The 19120-nt window shown below is 43.7% G+C and overlaps 1 protein-coding gene across 2 annotated transcripts in view; it reads right to left on the bottom strand.

The window, feature by feature from the left end:
• Positions 1-19120, bottom strand: part of IGF2BP2 (insulin like growth factor 2 mRNA binding protein 2) — a 53956-nt gene that overhangs the window by 1503 nt on the left and 33333 nt on the right. The window contains exons 5-15 of one of the 2 annotated variants that reach the window (XM_035133999.2): positions 17461-17524; positions 15139-15411; positions 11211-11345; positions 9023-9145; positions 8280-8415; positions 7889-8017; positions 6597-6665; positions 3728-3844; positions 2175-2249; positions 757-888; positions 354-467 (exon numbers count right to left, since the gene is read on the bottom strand). In XM_035133999.2, the coding sequence (XP_034989890.1) occupies positions 354-467; positions 757-888; positions 2175-2249; positions 3728-3844; positions 6597-6665; positions 7889-8017; positions 8280-8415; positions 9023-9145; positions 11211-11345; positions 15139-15411; positions 17461-17524 (1367 nt within the window). The remainder of the gene's footprint in view (positions 1-353; positions 468-756; positions 889-2174; positions 2250-3727; positions 3845-6596; positions 6666-7888; positions 8018-8279; positions 8416-9022; positions 9146-11210; positions 11346-15138; positions 15412-17460; positions 17525-19120) is intronic. The other variant, XM_035134000.2, reaches the window with a different exon arrangement.

The following is a 19120-nucleotide window of genomic DNA, read 5'->3' as shown; positions in this document are numbered from 1 at the left end:
ACACAAACATGTGCTTTCAGGCAGCACCTCTGTACACCGAGAAAGTTGTGTATAATATAGAGAGCTTTCAAAGTTGGAAAAAGCACTTGTTTTTCCTGCAAAAGCTGCTAAGTAGTTTCTGCAATATAATCATACCAGAGAATTACAGTTTCCCTGTTTTAGGACCCGTGTGCTATATTTGTCCCTTAACAACTATGAATGTAAATAAATGAAATGTACCATTAAACGTGCACATTGACTACACATTTTCCATAACTTCCATGTAGCTTCAAGGCTGTCATTTCATTAACTTGTTAACGTTTTCACAACTACCGGTATCCTATTGTTGAATAAGCCACTATAAAATACTGCACCTGACTGGCAAAGAAGTGACCAATGATTTTGACGACGACTTCTTCATTTTCATCAGGTGTTTGGTCACGGGGTACAATTACTTCTGCACTAGTTAAGTTCTGTAATTCATTCACCTGCAACAGCGCAGAAAAAAATCTGATTGGAACTACGGAAATGTTAATGGCATAATCAGTAGGCGGAGCAAACATGATTAGATGTTCATGCCACTCTTGCCCTGTGTATCTTCTCAAGCAAGCAAATCTAATAAGCATCACCTCTCATTTTGCTTTTAAGTAACAAGACTCATCGCTTGGCATCCAACGGAGGAGTGCTTATTTGGGGGGTGAGGTCAAGCTGTTGGACGGTTGCAACCCCACAGATTTTCCTGCCTCCCTTGACCCTGATAGCAGCAGCCCCACGTACCGTTTTGCCACCTTTTCCTATCACACGACCTGCTGTGGAGGAAGGCACCTTAATGTGGGCTTCAAGCTTCACTTCTTCTTTCGGATTGAAAAAGTTTTCTTCTTTCAGTTTCCCAAATATTCGTCCTTGGGCCTGGGATCAAGAAAATGAAAAGACTAGCTGCTAAATTTCCCAAAGTCTACCATCTGTGGTTATAAAGGTAATGTGTACTCTAAAAGAACTCACTTTCTCTTTCCAAGGAACAAGGTTCCTGACTAGGAGCTGCATGAAAAGTCTCAAACCACTTCTCCTATCAGGACCATGTCCTCTTGCCTGCTGTTCTCCCAGGTGGTGTGCAAAAATGAATGTAGCTACGACGACACAAGCAGTCCTGCCCTGCTGCACCTAAAGCCCAGCCCTAGAAACCAGGACAGACCCATACCAGCTTCTCTACGCTTATTGCAGGGTTAAAAACCCTACCTCCATCAAACAGCCTTTTGGGTCCTAGATCTGTGTTTTTAAAAGAGCATGGGCAGCTCTTAGACGCTACAAGTAACAGGGTTAGATTCTAATGGTAGCACAAGGCCATGTGTTGTCCTCTTCTGTTGGGCTGCAGCTGTTCTGCTCAAACAGCTGACTTAAGAGTCAAAGCATAAATATGTGCATACTTTAGCACAATAGGACCTTCATCTAATGGCACTCTATAGGAGCTGGCCATATATGAATTTTGCAGGGGGGTGCTGATGAGGCACAAAGTGAGTCTAATCCTCCAGTAGCCTCCTGAACTGAAATGACGAGCGGTGGCACATACTTTGTCATGTCAATAGACTATATTTGGGGGCAGGGAAAAACAATAGTTTGCTTTTAAAACATTAATATATGTTCTTTATTTCAGGGCCACTAACAGTTGTAAAGTTCTGCAAGTTTTAAGAAGTAGTGGGGCAGGTAGCATTCTCCAGTTGGGATTCAAAGTTTCTTTCACACAGCACTGCTTCTGTTACTCCTTAATAGGACTATTTCCCCAAGTTTTAGAGAAAGTAAAATCCCTTCCAGTCCAACCTCTCCTTTTGTACTGCACTTCTAATTATAGCACCATGAACATACAGGGGTGCTCAGGCAACTATTTTGGAACTAGCCAATTTAAGCTTTGATCCTATGCACACTTACTGGAAAGTATGTTTGAAACAATTGCTGGAGATGGAGAAATATGTAAGGGAAGGCTGGTGGGTATGAGTGTGTGGTGCTGATAGCTAAGAACGTGGGGCTGTTTCCCCATATTTCGGGTTAGCAGCAACAGCAGAACTCTACTGGCAGGCTGCTTTAGTTGGGGTTGGCCGCTCTTGCCTTCTTGGACAGCTGCTTCCCTCATGTTTCCAGCAGCTGATACAAGCAGGCCCTGATGCCTTGCACTTCATGACACAAGATTACTACGTACTGACCTTGAATTGTGCTTCTGGAGGCCCAGTGATGATAACCATCCTTTCGCTGGCATCTGGACTCTCAGCTGGTGCAATCTGTAAGTCACAGAGAACACAACACAGTCCAGCAAATTTGTCCCAGTGGCATTGGCCCTGGTGCAGAGGTTTTGCAACAAGCCCTAGATTACAGGATCCACTTAAAAAGCTTCCAGACTAAAAACAGATCCTGCACATGAACTCTGGGCTCCACAATACCAAAGGCTTGCTACCTGGGGGCTCTATAATTATTGTGATACTGTAGACTAGTTCACAGTCACCTCTGGGTTCTTGAAAGCACCTAGCTTAAAGGTAATGCACCACATTTTGAGCAGGGTTTGATTTTTTGGTAGGAGAGTTTCAGTGCCAGAGTTGTTGAAACTTCTGTTGAAAAAATGCATTTCTCTCTCTGCAGCACAACTCCCCTCGCTTGCCAAGTATTACAGCAGGCAATGGGGAGGCATGCTGCAGATTGTGTTGCCAGGTCCTCCTTCAAGCGTCTGCACTTTAAAAAAAGAGGAGAAAATGATCCACTGCACAACCTACACGCCTCCCCCCATCTTAGCAGATGCTTTACCACTATTTGCACATAACCCAAGAAACCACTGGGATGGGGAAGTGGGACACAACACCACTATGAAGAGTGTAAAAGGTTGCATATTACACGCACACATCCCGCTTTGGCTCAGTGCTAGTAAGAGAGTCCCCTTAAGGGACACATCCTGTGTTACATTTTTAGTATCAGGAATGAGCTGCAGAAGCACTTCCATGTCCGAAACCTGAAACATACATGAGAGGCAGCCTCTGATAGTATAGAAACAAGTAGTAGTGTTAGAGCCTAGTGTATACCCAGATAGTTTGAGCAGTAGTTTGGGTATATCGCAGGCTGCCACCTAAAAATACAAGCCCCAATATGCAATGATTCACATGAGCTTTCCCCAATTGACTATGTATAACCCAAACTTTACTTGCTAGTGTCATGCAGGGCTGGTCAGGCCCACTCAATCATCGGCAAACCCCAAGAGTAACGAGCCAGTCTCCACTAATGAGTCATTTCCCAAATATATCAGCTGTCCTGGGTGTGCAGCCAGCTGTCTTTTCTAAACTGATAACTGGTTTCTGAGGAGCTGTCCATAGCCAAGATATGCGGCTGGGCACCTCTCCTGTTGATCCATATTTTCTCACTCTCCCCCGGCCTCCCCTTATCCAGTGGGGCTTCTTTTGTTTGCAGACACACCAGTTGCTGATGGCAATTTGTTTCAACCAGATTTTTGGAATGTTATCTTGAATTATTTGGAGGAAGAATGGAATATGAATGCAGTTAAGAAAAATTGATGAAGAGGTGGTAGAACACTTAATGGCAGCGCTTGTGTTGCAGGAAGGTCTTAACACACAACTGCTCCTGGCAATATTGGCCATGGATTTAAGAAATCAGAGCTGGAGGCAGGCAGAGTTCTGCAGCACTTGGCTTCTGAGCTGGAGTGATCACCCAAAAAGAGGCAATGCAGGAAAGGGCGAGGGGTGGGTGGGCTTCTTACCTTGATTGAGGCACCTGCAAATCTTGCCAGCTGCTTAATGTGTTGGCCCTTCTTCCCGATAATTGCACCCACTGCCTGTGTTGGGATGAACAAGTTCACCACCTCTTGCTCTGGCAGCTGTGGACAGCAAAGGGACATGAAATGCATATTGGGAAGAAAAATGAAGCTTTCCCACCTGTATCGCTTTCCCAAGGTGGAGAGCAGCAAGCAAGGAAGCAAGCCTTGGCTCAGGTCAGGACAGACAAAATCCACCCCAGCAGTGAAATGACAAGCACTTCTCAAGGAAATCTCAGACAGAAGGAGGAAAGGAGAATGCAAGGAAGAGTTAAAGCAGAGAGCTATCACCAAGGGCTGGGAGTTAAATACAGTGAGCACCATGCAAATCAAACTATTCAGACAACTGAAGACCTACTGAAATCCACTGGATTTACAGTGTAAACCTATACATGCCCACTGCGGAGCAGGTCTCATCAAGTTCAATGGGGCAAGCAAAACCAGGGAGAGCAATCTGGTCAAAGCAAATGGTGGGAGTTTTGGCAAAGCCAGTGAAATCCAGCCAAAACAATGGTCATGGTGTGGTGGTGTCATATCTTCTCTCAATCGACTGCCCCTCTTTCAACATACAAGGGTGCTGTACCCCTTTGATTGCTGATATATACTGTAATGGTACAAAAAGAAATAAAACTATTGCTTTGTATTTCCACTTGAGTCTCAGTAACAAGGCGTCTGCGAGCCAAGAACCAACACAGGTTGCCTATCTGAATGAGACAGTGCTTTATGTCTAAGGGGATTCATGGAACAGGGAAATTTAGTTAAGAATTTTCTTATCTAAGTACCAATACATGTTTTGCCAGAATGTATTTAATTAATGTGTACCGAATTATCTCTCGGCACGAAGTCACAAAACATGACTTTAAGCCAATGCTGCAGGCAGCTACAGAACAATGATTCAACTGGAATTTTAACTAAGATCCTCCCAGGCTACAACCAAGTAAGTACCCTCTGCAGACCACAAAGCCTGAAGAGGAATCGGTTTTTCTTCTCCTTTCTGACATTTTTTTAAAAAAGTAAAAACAGTACCTTAAAATAGACATCTAGAGGTTGAAATTATTTCAAAAATTCAAGTACTCTTTACAAATTCCTCGTGAATCAAAATGCAAGGAAACTGTAAATCATTTTCATGCTATATAAACTTTAAAAGCTATTCTACAGTCTTGTATATTGTGCTAGTGTACAACTTAGATTCCATTCAACTGACATGTCCCCTTGCCCTTTCAGTTCCAAACCTTCCACAGCATGACGTAGACCATGAAAGAGTCACATGTGACATTCTTTTTGGAAACAACAGAAGAAAGCAGGGAAGTTATAGGGACTGTTTGATTGCACACTTAAACATGCATTTTGCTGCTGTTTTCTATGTATGTGCAAGGACCACTTCTTATTCTTTCTACACACACAGAAGTACATGCCCAGGATGGGGCAGCCAGCAAAGAGTCACTCGCAGGAATAAATGGCTAAACGAACCTGTTTTCAGGCCAAGAAGTGGGGGGAGAGCCAAACTTTGTTTTAAAAAAGAAAGACATAAGAACAGAAAAAAGAAAAAGGAGGTGACTTATTGCAGAGCTTTAGTACTGATTGCTTTCTCCCTGTGATCCAGAATGGGTTTATCCGAATCCTGTTTGAAAAAAAAGTGGAATGCCGCCCTCCAAAATGTCAAAGCATCCACTTTAGGCGGGAGGCTAAAATTAATCCAGGAATGCTAATAAGCATCTCCATCATTTACCTTTCTCCCCCCTCCAAGCTTACTGCTCTACAATTTGATGGAATGAAGAATTGAACGCAGAGTGCTAGTAGGCTTGGCTTCCTAACCCCAGACACATTTTTTGTTCATGTGAGCAATGCCCACACTGCCTCACCTTTCTAGGGTGAAACACCCCTGGCACAGCACCATCAGAAAGAGAAGGCAAGCTGCACAAGAAAGCACAAGAGTAGAGCAGAAAGGGAAGAACCAGGCACTGTAGGGTTCATGGATGAATATTGCCAAGGATTGTTTTAATATCGTATCCTAGGATAGGAAAATACAGCATACGGAACAAAGCAAGCAAGGCTAAGGCTTATTAGCATTGCCACCTTTTTATGGATTGGGGCTGCAACCTTTAATGGCTCCATAACATTAGGTGAAGGTGCTCGTGGCACAAAGATCTACTTACAGCTTAATTGTAGAGTACATGCTTTTTACATGTTGGGAAAGATTGAGGGCACAAGGAGAAGGGGACGACAGAGGACGAGATGGCTGGACAGTGTTCTCGAAGCTACGAACATGAGTTTGACCAAACTGCGGGAGGCAGTGGAAGACAGGAGTGCCTGGCGTGCTCTGGTCCATGGGGTCACGAAGAGTCGGACACGACTAAACGACAACAACACATGCTTTCTATTCAGACACGCCCAGATCCAATCCCTGGCATCTCCTGTTAAGAAGATCGCAGGTAGGACAGCTTGGAAAACCTCTGCTGAGACACTGCCAGTCAGACAATACTGAGCAAAGGCAGTCCAATAGTCTGACAGTACAAGGCAGCTTTGCAAGTTGCCCATCCTTGGCTGTAAGTGGCAACACGGTAGAAAAAACACGTGCGAAGAAGGTAATAGAGGGGGACTTGGCACCTGGCTCCCTGTGACTACAAGGTAAGAAGCAGGGCAGTGTAGAAGCTCCTCGATAGCTTTGCTGTGTGTTACTGTCACCAGTGCAACTGGGCGGGCAGAAACGTACAGAAAAACTGTTCGGGAACAGAATCACAGAGAAGACAGGGCGTGCTGCAAAGCAAGGTGCATGGAAGGCCAGAATCCAGGAAGAGCAGGGCAGTGCACTTACAGAGTGCTGATGCGGGTATGCACCAGTCGGCGAGGCTCCATAGAGGCCTGAGAGGTATGCCGCGTGGCTCTACGGCAGGAAAGAAAGTGACAGTCAGTGGGGAGGGGCTGGAGAAGGCCACATGTCCTAGGCATGTGTGTATGTGTATGTGTGTGTGTGTGTGTGTGTGTAACCAGCATTTCTGCAAGGCCCCCTTGATGCTGACATCATCAATCCCTTTCCAGTGTGACTTGGATGATTCTCAGCTAAATTCACAAACTGCCTCCACTGTAAAGATTGTGTCCAAGTTGACATGGAACAGTATCACCCCCCTTTCTGATTGTGAGCTCAGGTAGCGAGTGCTGACAGGATTGCAGCCAAAAACCGAGCCACAGAGAAAGAAGAGGGAGGAGTCGGCAAGCATGGGAAGGAGCCTCGAGGTTTAGAGCAGTACAAAAACGTCCTTTTTGAACTCAAAACCTAAGGAGGCAAAAAACCAGCCAAATGAGCACTGAGCATGCTGGGCCACCACAGAATGTTACATGTCAGCTGGAAATCTAAAAACGGGGCCAGAGGGGAGTGGAATGGCTGGTGAAAGCCTGACCATGAGCATTCCTATTAGTAGGTGAGAAGAGGGTGCAATGTTTCGTTCCAGGTCCTTCTTGTTTCCATTGGGGGTGGGGGGTGTCTGGTGTGCCTATCAGTTTAGGAGCAAAATTGGCCCACCCAGTTTTTGTTTAAAAAATTGCTTCTACATACTAGGGACACCCCTGTTTCCCAAAGATATGGAGAAAACCTTCTGCAGTTTGTTTCCAAAGTTAGCTCACCACAGAGGGGTAGAGGTGAGCTATCACCACAAGGAAGAGGGTCACATCATGCAGCACCCTGTTTTTGTGGCCAAATGTGTGGGCTGTGATATCTGGCACACTCACAAAAGAAACCCCTAAAAGGTCCTTGTTTTCTGAACAGGGTAAGCAAAGTCAGCCAACCGGGGAAACAAAATGGATGCAGATGTTGTCTGAAAGTTGCCCTAGGATTTAAGGAGAGACTGACTTTCTTAAAAGCCCACAGGGATGAGTTTCCCATGATGAGTCACCACGAAAGACCTCACTTCCATGCCCCAGCAATGGCACCTGCCCGCTTCCCCCAAACTGTAGCAGGGCACACTCTAAAACACTACACTTGAAGCAAAGATCTGCTTGCAGGAACTGGTAGTTGTGTCTCCTCCTTGCCTCTAGAGGGCAGCAGGACAACACCACAGAGTACATTTGCAGAGGCACATACAAAACAGGGCAGATGCACCAGCTACTTACAGCAAAAGGGTTGTATGGGGCAGTGACAGCAGGCCTGCGGGCTCCAGCTCCAGAGGGGAGCATGGATAAGCCTGTCGAGAAGATGCCCAATGCATTGAGGTTAAGTCCAGGGATCAGATTGGCTTGTTGCTAGAAAGAAACACAAGGGGAAATGAGAAACAACGAAGTAACCTGAGGGAGGGCGGGGGAAACAACTGTATGTTTGGGCCACCTAACTTTTGTCCAGTGAAGTAAGACCTGAAGGTGCCTGGCATTTTCTTTGGGGTGGGCAAGGCATTCACACACCTCCATCTTTACTTGCCCCCATGGTGACTATCGGACTCTTACCCCAGGACCACAGGATTCTCACACAGCAAGCACACACACAAATAGGGCAGGATCAGGAGCTTACATTGACTGCTACAATGTCATTTTCGTAGGCTTCCCGAAGCTTGTTCATGATCTCCACCTCAGCATTGGAGCAGGCCTCAATGCTACCCTTCACGGTGATGGTCCTCTCGGGGTTATAAATCGTTAAATCCTGCAAACTGGACAATCGGAGAAGAACAAATGTCCTGGGATTTGTAACGTGCCCTGTGGTTGACAGTACAGGCTAGGCAATAATAATTTTATAAAGCAAATCCAGAAAGTTAAATCTGTTGGTGAGAACAACACAGATCAGGAAGACAAGTTATTTAGGTTGAGCGCAGATGGGCGCAAGAGCCTCTTGTTTTTCACTTCGAACTGTTCAGAGGACAATCTCACCACCCGACTCCGTCAGATGGATTAGCTGCAGCACCCACAAATTAGGAAGTATTTCACACACAGAGACACCCAGGTATATGGTATTGATGGTGGATTTTTTCAACTGCTAAAAGGCCAAGTTATCCAACAAGGTACCCTCCAGATGTTGATGGACTTCACCTCCCATCAGTCCTAGTCAGCATGGTCAATAGTCAGGAGTGATGGGGTTTGCTGTTCAAAAACATCTGGAGGGCCCCACGTTAGCTACTCATGCTTGTATGTTACAAAGAGAGGCAGGTTATTGGATGCCACCCAATATTTGGGTGAAGGGGTTTGTGCTCGGGTACATACTGTAAATTTCTCCTTGGTCTAATTGAGAAGTGTAATTTGACTGCCGTAAGCGGTACTTACGGAGAAATGGTGATCTTGGTCCCCGTGTCCTGCTCAATTTTCTTCAAGTTTCGTCCTTCTTTGCCAATCAATCTCCCAACTAGGCTATTGTGTGCTAAGATTTTCAAGGGAATCTCTTCAGCTCTGAAAGATGTGAAAAAACATTAAATCACTTTGTGACATTAGTCCCCCCCCCCAGTCCTAAGTTCCCTAGCTGGACCTTACAGGGCCCTTCAACAATACAGAGAGATGCAGCTCCGAAGTCTTCACCCCAGCATTGTACAAGATAACCATGATTATCTTCAGCCTTTTACAATGTCCTTGCAAAGCCAGTGGGCTTCATGAATACTTGGCCACACACATTGTTTTTCCAGGTACAAAATCAGAAGCTAAACCGTGAAAGAGCAGTATTTAAATTTCTCTCCTCAGTGCATTTTTCCAGTGTTCGCGGTAATGACGTGTACAGAAGGCAACGATTGTTTTAGTTGCCTTTCAATGACATAGATGTGATCTGCATAGCAAACTTCATAAACCCCACACCCAAGGCATGACCACCCTTGCAACTATTGCATTTGGGACCCTGCTGCCGAGCAAGCCTAGCTAGATAACTGCTTCCTCTAGCCTGATTTTGACCACAAAGCATATACTTGTCGAGATCCATCAGTCAAAGGGTTCCAGCCGCCTATTAACATGGGCCAAATCGGTTCATCAGGCCTAGCAATGCAGGATGTGAAAAGATGTATGACTTCTCAAATGTCTACAATGAAACCAGTGTGCTAAAATTAGAAATGGCCAAAAAAGAAGGTGGGGAGAGGAGGTGACATACGCCAATGGTGGCTTTATTTATTTAGTTGCCGTAGAATGAAACACTGGCTGCAATCTTTACATAACCAGGAGTTCCATGATCCAGCAAGACCTCATCCATTCCATGAAAAGGGAGGGAGGGTTTAAAAAACACAAAGGAGTCCTTTCAGCTAGCAATGGGGTTAAGGCCTTCACCACTGGACCAAATTAGTATGTGTGCCTGAGTGCAGGCATATGTATTTACATATATTTCATATGAGGTGCCTTAAACGGAGTCCATTACTCCACCTAACACAACATAACCACTGCCTTATAGCAAGTCAGGCCACTGGAGTTTCTCCATGCCCTACCTTGAGATGCTGGGGGTTGAATCTGGGACCTGTTGCCTGCACAGCAAATGCTCAACCACTGAGCTGCAGCCCGATCCCAAAGCCCATTTGGGAGCTGCTTTCCAGAATCTTATACTGGTCATACTACATTATAGTCAAAAATCCTCTAGCTGGAGATGCCGGGAGACAAGGGTGCCAACTTGAATAAAGTAGGGGGGCAGGTAAGCCCCACCCCCACAAAACTGATCATGAGACACGGCACACACACACCATTTGAATGACAATGGCTGTCAACTGCGGGGGGCAGCCCCCTCAATTATTTTATGGGGTGCGGCAGCGAAGGGATCTCAGCACCTAGGAGTTGCCTCCTAGGGCTTGTACATTAAACCCAGAACCTTAGTTCATGCAAACCATGTGTTCTAACACTGAGTCATGGCTGGGTAGAGAAACTTCAGGCTAATTCTCAGGAAAACAAGGAGCATCTGCTTAGGGTACGGTAAGGTAAAGGTAAAGGGACCCCTGACCATTAGGTCCAGTCGTGACCGACTCTGGGGTTGCGCGCTCATCTCGCATTATTGGCCGAGGGAGCCGGCGTATAGCTTCCAGGTCATGTGGCCAGCATGACAAAGCCGCTTCTGGCAAACCAGAGCAGCACATGGAAACGCCGTTTACCTTCCCGCTGTAGCGGTTCCTATTTATCTACTTGCATTTTGACGTGCTTTCGAACTGCTAGGTTGGCAGGAAGGGTACGGTAGAAATGCTTATTTACTCAATAAAAACACAATGTATTAATTCCCAAACATATATTAATTAAGATTTATAGACTATACAGAATCCCTACTCCATGTGGATCAATTTGAGATGGTATTTCCTTGTCTTCTCCCTCTAACCGATTGAGATTCCAGCCATGTAAGACTGTAGAAGTGGAACAGGGAAAAGGCCTTGTGTATGCCCTAAAAGGTGAATTTGTGTGGTATGAACCTTCGATGCACAATGTTACATGCATGCAAGACTTGCTATTTGAGGTGCTAAATGTTCCATTTCTTGCTTTCTCTATCAATGCTACTGATACTTACGATTTTGTTTCTTCAGCCTCCTTCTGCATAATATCAAGTATCATGCGACATGCTTCTGAACACCCCTCTGGGGTGGCGTGAATGGTGATTGGCTTCTCTGCGGCACCAGCATTTTCCTTCCGATGAATATCTACCCTGCAGCAACAGAGCCCATACAAAGAAATCTGCTAGGGGTCAGAGAAAGGTGCCTGAAACTGGCACCCTAATAAAGCAGCGAAGGAACTGCATGTAACAGTGTACAAGGCTACTTGACATGATTAACTACCAGCAAGGAACCCATCTTCAAGCAAGCACTGAACATAAATAAAGGATAATTCAAGAAAAGCATTAAGATTTAGGGTTCACTTTTATACATGGTTCAGCATTACATGAGCAAGCTTCTAGCTCCTGTGCTCCTTCCTCTCGTGCTATGATGATGCCCTTCCTGACTGCCACATTCATAGCAAACTATTGTTTGCCATTACATCAGCAGATTAAGGTATACACTTGCCTTCCAATGACGCAAAAACCAGTTTCAAACCATGGTTTCCAATTCTGTTTCAGGGCAAGCAGAAACCACAATTTTGCACTTACTGCAAACCCAAGAAGTCAAGGAAGGAGATGAGATTATGTGAGCTTGAACATGTGAGACCAAGACAACAAAGTGTAGGAAGAGTGGTGTAGTGGTTAGAATGTCAAACTATGATTGGTGAGACGTGGGTTCAAATCTCCATTAAGCAATGAAGCTCATTGAGTGACCCTGGGCAATTCACTCTCAGACTAACCTAACTCACCAGTTGTTGTGAGGGTAAAAAAATTAGTGAAAGAAAATCACAGCTAAACGCTTCTCTGGTTTGGATGCCATGCAAATCACTGTTTTCTGAATTATCAGATCTTCCTGGACACATTAGATGATGTCGAAAGGCTACAAAGCAGTAAACTTTTCATTATGTGCTTCCTAAAAAAAGTATTACCTTAAATATTAATACAATTATATGTTAGAAGCAAGAAAGATTAGCTGCAGAAGTTTAGATTTCTTGCTCAGTACATCTCCCTTTCTTACAGGGAATAATGCTCTGGATCCCATAAAGGAAGATTCCCAGGAATGACCGAGTTCTCTAGAGAGGATTACTCACCTATCCAACCCCTTGAAAATGGATTCTGGATGGAACCAAATTTAAATGAAGCAGAGTGCATGAGTGTATATGCATGCATGGCTATACTCAACATACTCTAATACAGGAGCTTAAAAATGACCTGCCCCTGCTGCAAGCAAAACTGGTATAATCATTGACATAAGGTTTGAAGAAACTGTGGCCCTCCTGATGTTGTTGGACTCCAGTTTCCACCAGCCCCAGCCAACATGGCCAATGGTCAGGGATGATGAGAATTGTAGTCCCAGAACATATGGAGGGCCACAACATCTTCATGCTCGATTCACGCACAGGACTAGTTCAAACAAGCTGCATCATCACCACCACCCATGTGAGAGTGCTGTTTCATGAGTCACCATCATGATGAGAGTCAGGGAGACCACAGACAACCTTCCCAAATTGCTTCTACCCCATACCAGCTAGGCTGCCAGTACAGCAATGGCCCTTTATGCTCCCAGAATCATATGTATAAACAGACTCAAAGAACGTCTTTAAAAATACATAATTCATTGGCCTTTTGACATTAACACAATTTGCATGCATTTAAAAACCAAGCTAGCATTTAGATTCGGATTGTGAGTGACCTTGCAGAAATGGAAAACAATGCAATATCTTATAAGGCATCTTTGAAGGCTGGTGCACATAAAACAGTCACTATGTGGAGGCTGTTGTAAATGGCTTCCTGTGGGCAAGACAAGCTGTCTGTGGGTAGCAGCTCATCCTGGAGACCAGGCAATTTTTCTCCATGCCACCATGAGGATCGCCTACCCAATAAATAAGTAAAATTAAATCAAAAAGATCAGCCCAATCTATGCACACAAAACGTCTTGTATTGTGAGAAACAGCTGCCACACTGAGTCATTTAACCTTCACATGGCACCGGTTTCCTTTGTGCTGGGCCTTCGTCTGGGGCGTAATGCATAATAACATCACACATTTAAAGAAGCCATAGCATCTCAATATTGGGGTGGGTGGTGGCTCTGAGATGAGGAACTTAGAAGGATTCAATGAGGTATGGGGAACTTGTGGCCCTCTAGATATCATTGAACGCCAACTCCCATCAGCTACAGACAACATGGTCGATGGTCAGGAATGATGGGAGAAACAGTCCAGCAACATCTGGAGGGATAAAGGTTCTCCACCGCTGGATTAAGCAGACCTGCTAGATGCTGCCATTATGATGTGGCATCCTTATTTACAGTGTGGCAAGAGAAAAGTAGCGTGGGAGCTTAACACTGATTTAAAAGGTATAGCTGCTGACCAAAAATGACAAATGTGGAACTAGTTTGGAGGAGAACCCAGGTATGTAGCAGAGTAGACTGGATGGGATCAGACCCATTCACCAGGCATGCATGTCCCACTTCTAGGTCCACCAAGTTGCCATACATTGGATGCAATATTTGCACAAGACAAAAGAAGCGTAAAGCTCAATGACCATAAGCCCAAGCCATGCAGTAATTTCCAGGATCACTATCATGTAGTTTGCATGCATGGGATGTTATGCACATGCACCCTATGCAAACAAGAGATGCAGTTACTTCTGCTGGAGCCAGAGGCGGAACAAGTTCAAACTATGATCAGGACAGGCATACTCCTGCCCTTTCTATCTCACACAGGTTTATACCTAGTGTCTTGCCAAAACAAGCTTTGATATACAGTAGAAAAATGGACACTAATATTTGGTTTAACGTGTCACTCGGAGAATAATCTTCCGAGAAAAAGGAAGACTGGGGGCAAATGATTTGAAGTTTGAATTGCAATACTAAGTGTAAAGATAAAGGTAAAGGGACCCCTGACCATTAGGTCCAGTCGCGGACAACTCTGGGGTTGCGGCGCTCATCTCGCTTTATTGGCCAAGGGAGCCGCCATACAGCTTCCGGGTCATGTGGCCAGCATGACAAAGCCACTTCTGGCAAACCAGAGCAGCACATGGAAACACCGTTTACCTTCCCACTGTAGCGGTTCCTATTTATCTACTTGCATTTTGACACGCTTTCGAACTGCTAGGTTGGCAGGAGCTGGGACCGAGCAACGGGAGCTCACCCCGTCACAGGGATTCGAACCGCCGACCTTCTGATCAGCAAGCCCTAGGCTTAGTGGTTTAACCCACAGTGCCACCTGGGTCCCTAGGATCATATAAAAAAAGGATCATATATATTTTCTTATAAATACTTGAACTTTTTGATGGTTTTGATGATCTCCTACACAGAATGTTGTTGCATACAATATGTTTTTCTGGCTAAATCACAATGACATGATCAGGGTTAGAGTACAGTTATTAAACTATTCCAGGAAGAGATGGAGGAGCTTACAGAAAAGTATTACAGTAGCAATTTGATGACAAAATGATTAAAGTATTATAAATACCCCTCGCACCCCAGTTATGCAGAAGATATTTGGTTCTGAATAGCTGCAACCAGCTATAAGCCACTGGTGGTATAGCAGCAGCAGCAGCAGCAGCAACAACAACAACAAACTCTGGGGAAAGGGGCTTGGGTGACAGTACATAACAAAACAGGTTAGTGAAACTATCCAGAATTTCTGCAAACACAGGGTGAGTCTGAAAAGACAGTTGCAGGGCTGTAATACCTATCAAGCCACAACTTCTACATCGGTATACAAATCACATCAACACGGGGTTAAAATTTGCTGCAAGAGACAAAGCTTTTGCTACACAATGCACACCAGAGCCCATTGCTCTGCATTTGGTCTTGAAAAAAAAATCACAAACTAGGGACATAAAGGCTACAGACAGAGCCCCTGTGGAAGGAAATTAAACCATTTGTGGTACTTACTTGGACTGGGTTTGCTTAGTAAGGTTCTTTATGGTCAAGCCCTCCTTTCCTATGATCGCACCAACAAATTGCGTGGGGACCAGGATCCGTAGTGGGAAATCGAGCTGTTTGGGCTGCGAGGAGCCCCCAGGGGAGGGGCCCTGCTCCCTGGAAGAGTGGCCCCCACGCCGGGATCTCTGAGGGGGCTGAGGGGAGCTCACCTCGTCGTCTGGGATGTAGGAAATCTTGAAGGAATGGTTCTCAAACTGGTGACCACTAAGCTTCTCAATTGCTCTGAAACAGAAAAAAGGGGATTTTTTTCCCTCCCTGACAATAAACTAACCCTAAAGAAAAATCCAACAGCATTCCTTGGTTCAATTCTTTATATTTTCTCAGCCCCACCCCCCAAAAAAACTTTCTTCATTTCAGTAGTATGATTTGGTGTGCTGGTCTTCAACTGGTGGGTCACAACAGGAGCACTATGACCATTTATTATATGGTAGAAGATTACAAAATGGCTTTCCAAATATATTTTTGGGTCCTGAGTCTAAAAAGGTTGAAGATACCTCATTTGGGGTGGGGGAGTTTTTAGATGCTGTTACTATTGGTGAAAAAAAATGGGAGTCAAAATTCCTTGTTGATCTACTTCAAATCACCTAGGGAGTTATCAGTAGATCCTTATCTATCTTCTGCCCTGCTCTGTTTTGTGGCTCTTGCAAGTGATTCCTGTGAATTATTATTCAACGGATTGTGAAACCGAAAACTCAACTGAAAAGGCTAAACTATGAAAATTAGAAGTCTACTCTTGATAATATAACTGTCCATATTTTGTGAAAAACACATTCATGCCAAACATGATTAGCAATCACTAAAATGTCACTACCAATGCAAAATTAGCTAATAATAATTTCTATTAACTTCAACCAAAAGCCTTGAGAGTTAAAAATTGTGGCCAACAGCATAGGCCTAAGTATGCTTACTAAGAAGCCCAACCTAATTTGCTAAGTGGAATAGGATTCTCTCACTTGTATGCAAGTTTAGGATTGCAACCTTAAATTACAACTAACGCTAGCTGAATTGGGGCCATATTAATTTGCATTTTGTGGACATTGTTTGCTATCTGAAGCTAAGTGCACTAAATAAAGGAACCCTATTTTTCTATGGGCACAAAGGTGGTGCTTTCCAGTCCTGTCCTTAGAATAAAATTCCACTGGACAAAGCAATGTCAAATCCATTGTCCCCTTTTTCATTTGCTGGAAGTATTTGGCATTTCATACATAAAGGATGGGAACTAGGGTGATGACTTTTTCATTATTCTCAAAAATTATTTCCTGTAGCACAAATGGATGAACTTTTGCCTATTAATGACTAAAATGAGGTATATTCCATTGAAATATTAAAAAAGGTTTCTCACAAACTGTTTTTAATTTTTTTGTATGCCGTTTTACCATTTCATAAAATTGTATTAACAATTCTATATATATTTCATATCAAATTTGGACACAACACCACATTCCACAATGGGGAGTGTTCTTAGCAACATAGGGTATACAAATGTCACACCTGCGCAAGGTAAAAGCCCCTTTTTGGGACCTCAAAACTCAGCCAGCAGACCTTGCCGGGCATGCTGGGAAAAGAACCTACAGGAGAGGTAGCAAAACATCGTCCTCTAGCGGCGTCTATACTGTTACTGCAACTAAAAAAAGCTTCCTTGTGTGTTTGATGACACTATATAATGTTGTATATATGTGACTCTAAAGCTTGGGTTCAATTTTATATCTGCTTACAGTGACTTCAAAAATGGTCAAAAAACTGATAAATAAAATTTAAAAAATCATTTTGTGTGTGAGGTTTTTTTAAATCAAATCTCTTTGAAAGTAAGATTTTATCTAATCTTTAATAAAAGCTCATCAAATTATGATACAGGGAAATGAGGTTGTAAAAAAGTCATCACCCTAATGGGAACTTTGTGTTCTTTCTGATGTTGCTGGACCACAACTTCCATCTTCCTGACCAAGTGTCAGATTGGATAGGGTTGATCGAAGCTAAAACGCAGCAACATCTGGTAGGGCCACAGCTTCCCCATCCCGGTCAAACATGGTGCTCCCATTTCTTAGTAGCTATTCTGCTTGGCCCTCTTACTCAGAGAAACCGTTAATTGGTTGGCACTCAAACAGCACAGATAGGTAGATAGGTGGATGTTTCTGGTACAGTGGTAGCTAGGCCATCATGTACCACACACTAGTTTTGTTGCAGCAAATAAAGGAAGACAATTCAGAGAACATTGTCAGGAGAAAAAACAGATAAGAAAGAGTAGAAATTACACTTAGAACTGCCACTTACACTTTTGCTTCTTCTTTTGTTGCATATGTAACGTTGACAACTGCTGTCTCTGATTCTGTATTAACTGAAGGGGAGTAGAGAAAAACAAATGCTTGGGTTACCATGTGGGAGAATATCACAAGAGGAGCTTCTGTTTTGAATCATATTAATTTATTGAGTTTCTCTCCACCCCATCCCCTGTATTATTCATTGTCATACAAAATGTTTTCTAGAACTTCATATTGAGAATCTTGCACCCTAAGAAACTCACATCGTCACCTCCAGCCCACAGCAGCTGTGTAGGAGACTCAGAACTTCACTCCAGTCTATGATAGGCTGATTTGGAGATGCAGTGCCATTGGCTGAATGTGGCCAGGATTTGGCTTCTGGCACCCCACCACTATCCCACATTTCAGTTAGCTCACAGCACCATGACGAAAACCATATCCAGGATGAATTTAGCCTGTGACTTTCTACGCACATAAATGACAAGAACAGTTATTGTCATGGGTTAAAATAATCCTGTGAACCAGCATGTCCCTCTATCAGCTTTCTGATTAATGAGATGATTTTGATAAGCACTTAGCATGACTGTTGGTTACATTCACAGATTAATCGTCTTAAAAGATTAGCGTGATGGCAATCATTTCTTTTAATTTACAGGATATTGTGTCTGTCAGGGTAGAATTTGCTGAATGAAAAGACAGAAGCAAGTTGTGACTAGATAACTAACCTAATTTACTGCGTAGTTTTTAAATCTAAAAAAAACCTCATAGGCAAAACAGGGGTTTATACTGGAAGTCTTGTAAACCCCAGAGAGAAAAGGTTCTAAAAACACCCAAATGTTTTATTATGCTCAAAGTGTTTTTTCAGAATTAGAATCAGTAGAAACCAAGAAAGGAGAAAGCTACGGAGGTTTATCTTTGCAAGTTTTCCGTAAGAAATGTAAGTTGCTCCCAATGAAGGAATTTTCTAATTCTGAAACACATCAGACATACGTAATAACATAACAACACGGAGAACATGTTCATTCTGGTTTGTTTCTACATCCAGCACTTCTGGTTTTATGCTGAAAACCCTACCATTGTATGAACCAATGTATGAACTCCAACTGAGTTTTCTTCATATTTCAGCAGAATGACACTATGAGTATTAGGTAAACCAAGGAGATACAGATCACTCTCAATATCACACACAAATACAGGGCACTACTACTGCCCAAGTTCCAACAAACACAAACAAGCATGTGACATATTGTGGGGCAGGTGTGCCTTCTATTTTCCCTATAACTAGACTAATTTAAATGCTCCAAAACTAGTAAGATAGTAATTCTCTTGCATCCTCTCAGATACACATATGTGCTCAGCTGTGTGTGGTTAAGTGGTCTAGACAGCAAAGGGGGGAAAGGCCAGGAATGTGGAAATCACTTGGCTGTCATAATGTGAAACTATCAGTCTTTGTAACATCTTTGGCGTGTGGTCATCCGCAGATTCTGACTTCTGGCCTGAAGTTTTTAATGTTGAGAGTGTCAGAACCCTGCAGCTTGAAGGAAGAAGCCTAATAGTTTATTTGATCTGCCACTGTTGCAGAAGCAAGCAAGCAAGAGTTTTAGTATCTCCGGCTCCCTGAAAGAATAACAACTGTTTTTAAAAATGCAGTCAGATAAATCAGTACTCTTGCA

The sequence above is a fragment of the Zootoca vivipara genome, chromosome 5 (genome assembly GCF_963506605.1).
Source record: "Zootoca vivipara chromosome 5, rZooViv1.1, whole genome shotgun sequence".
Taxonomy (NCBI): domain Eukaryota; kingdom Metazoa; phylum Chordata; class Lepidosauria; order Squamata; family Lacertidae; genus Zootoca; species Zootoca vivipara.
The sequence above is the reverse complement of the archived record's forward strand: the minus strand, read 5'-3'. Positions and strand labels throughout refer to the sequence as shown.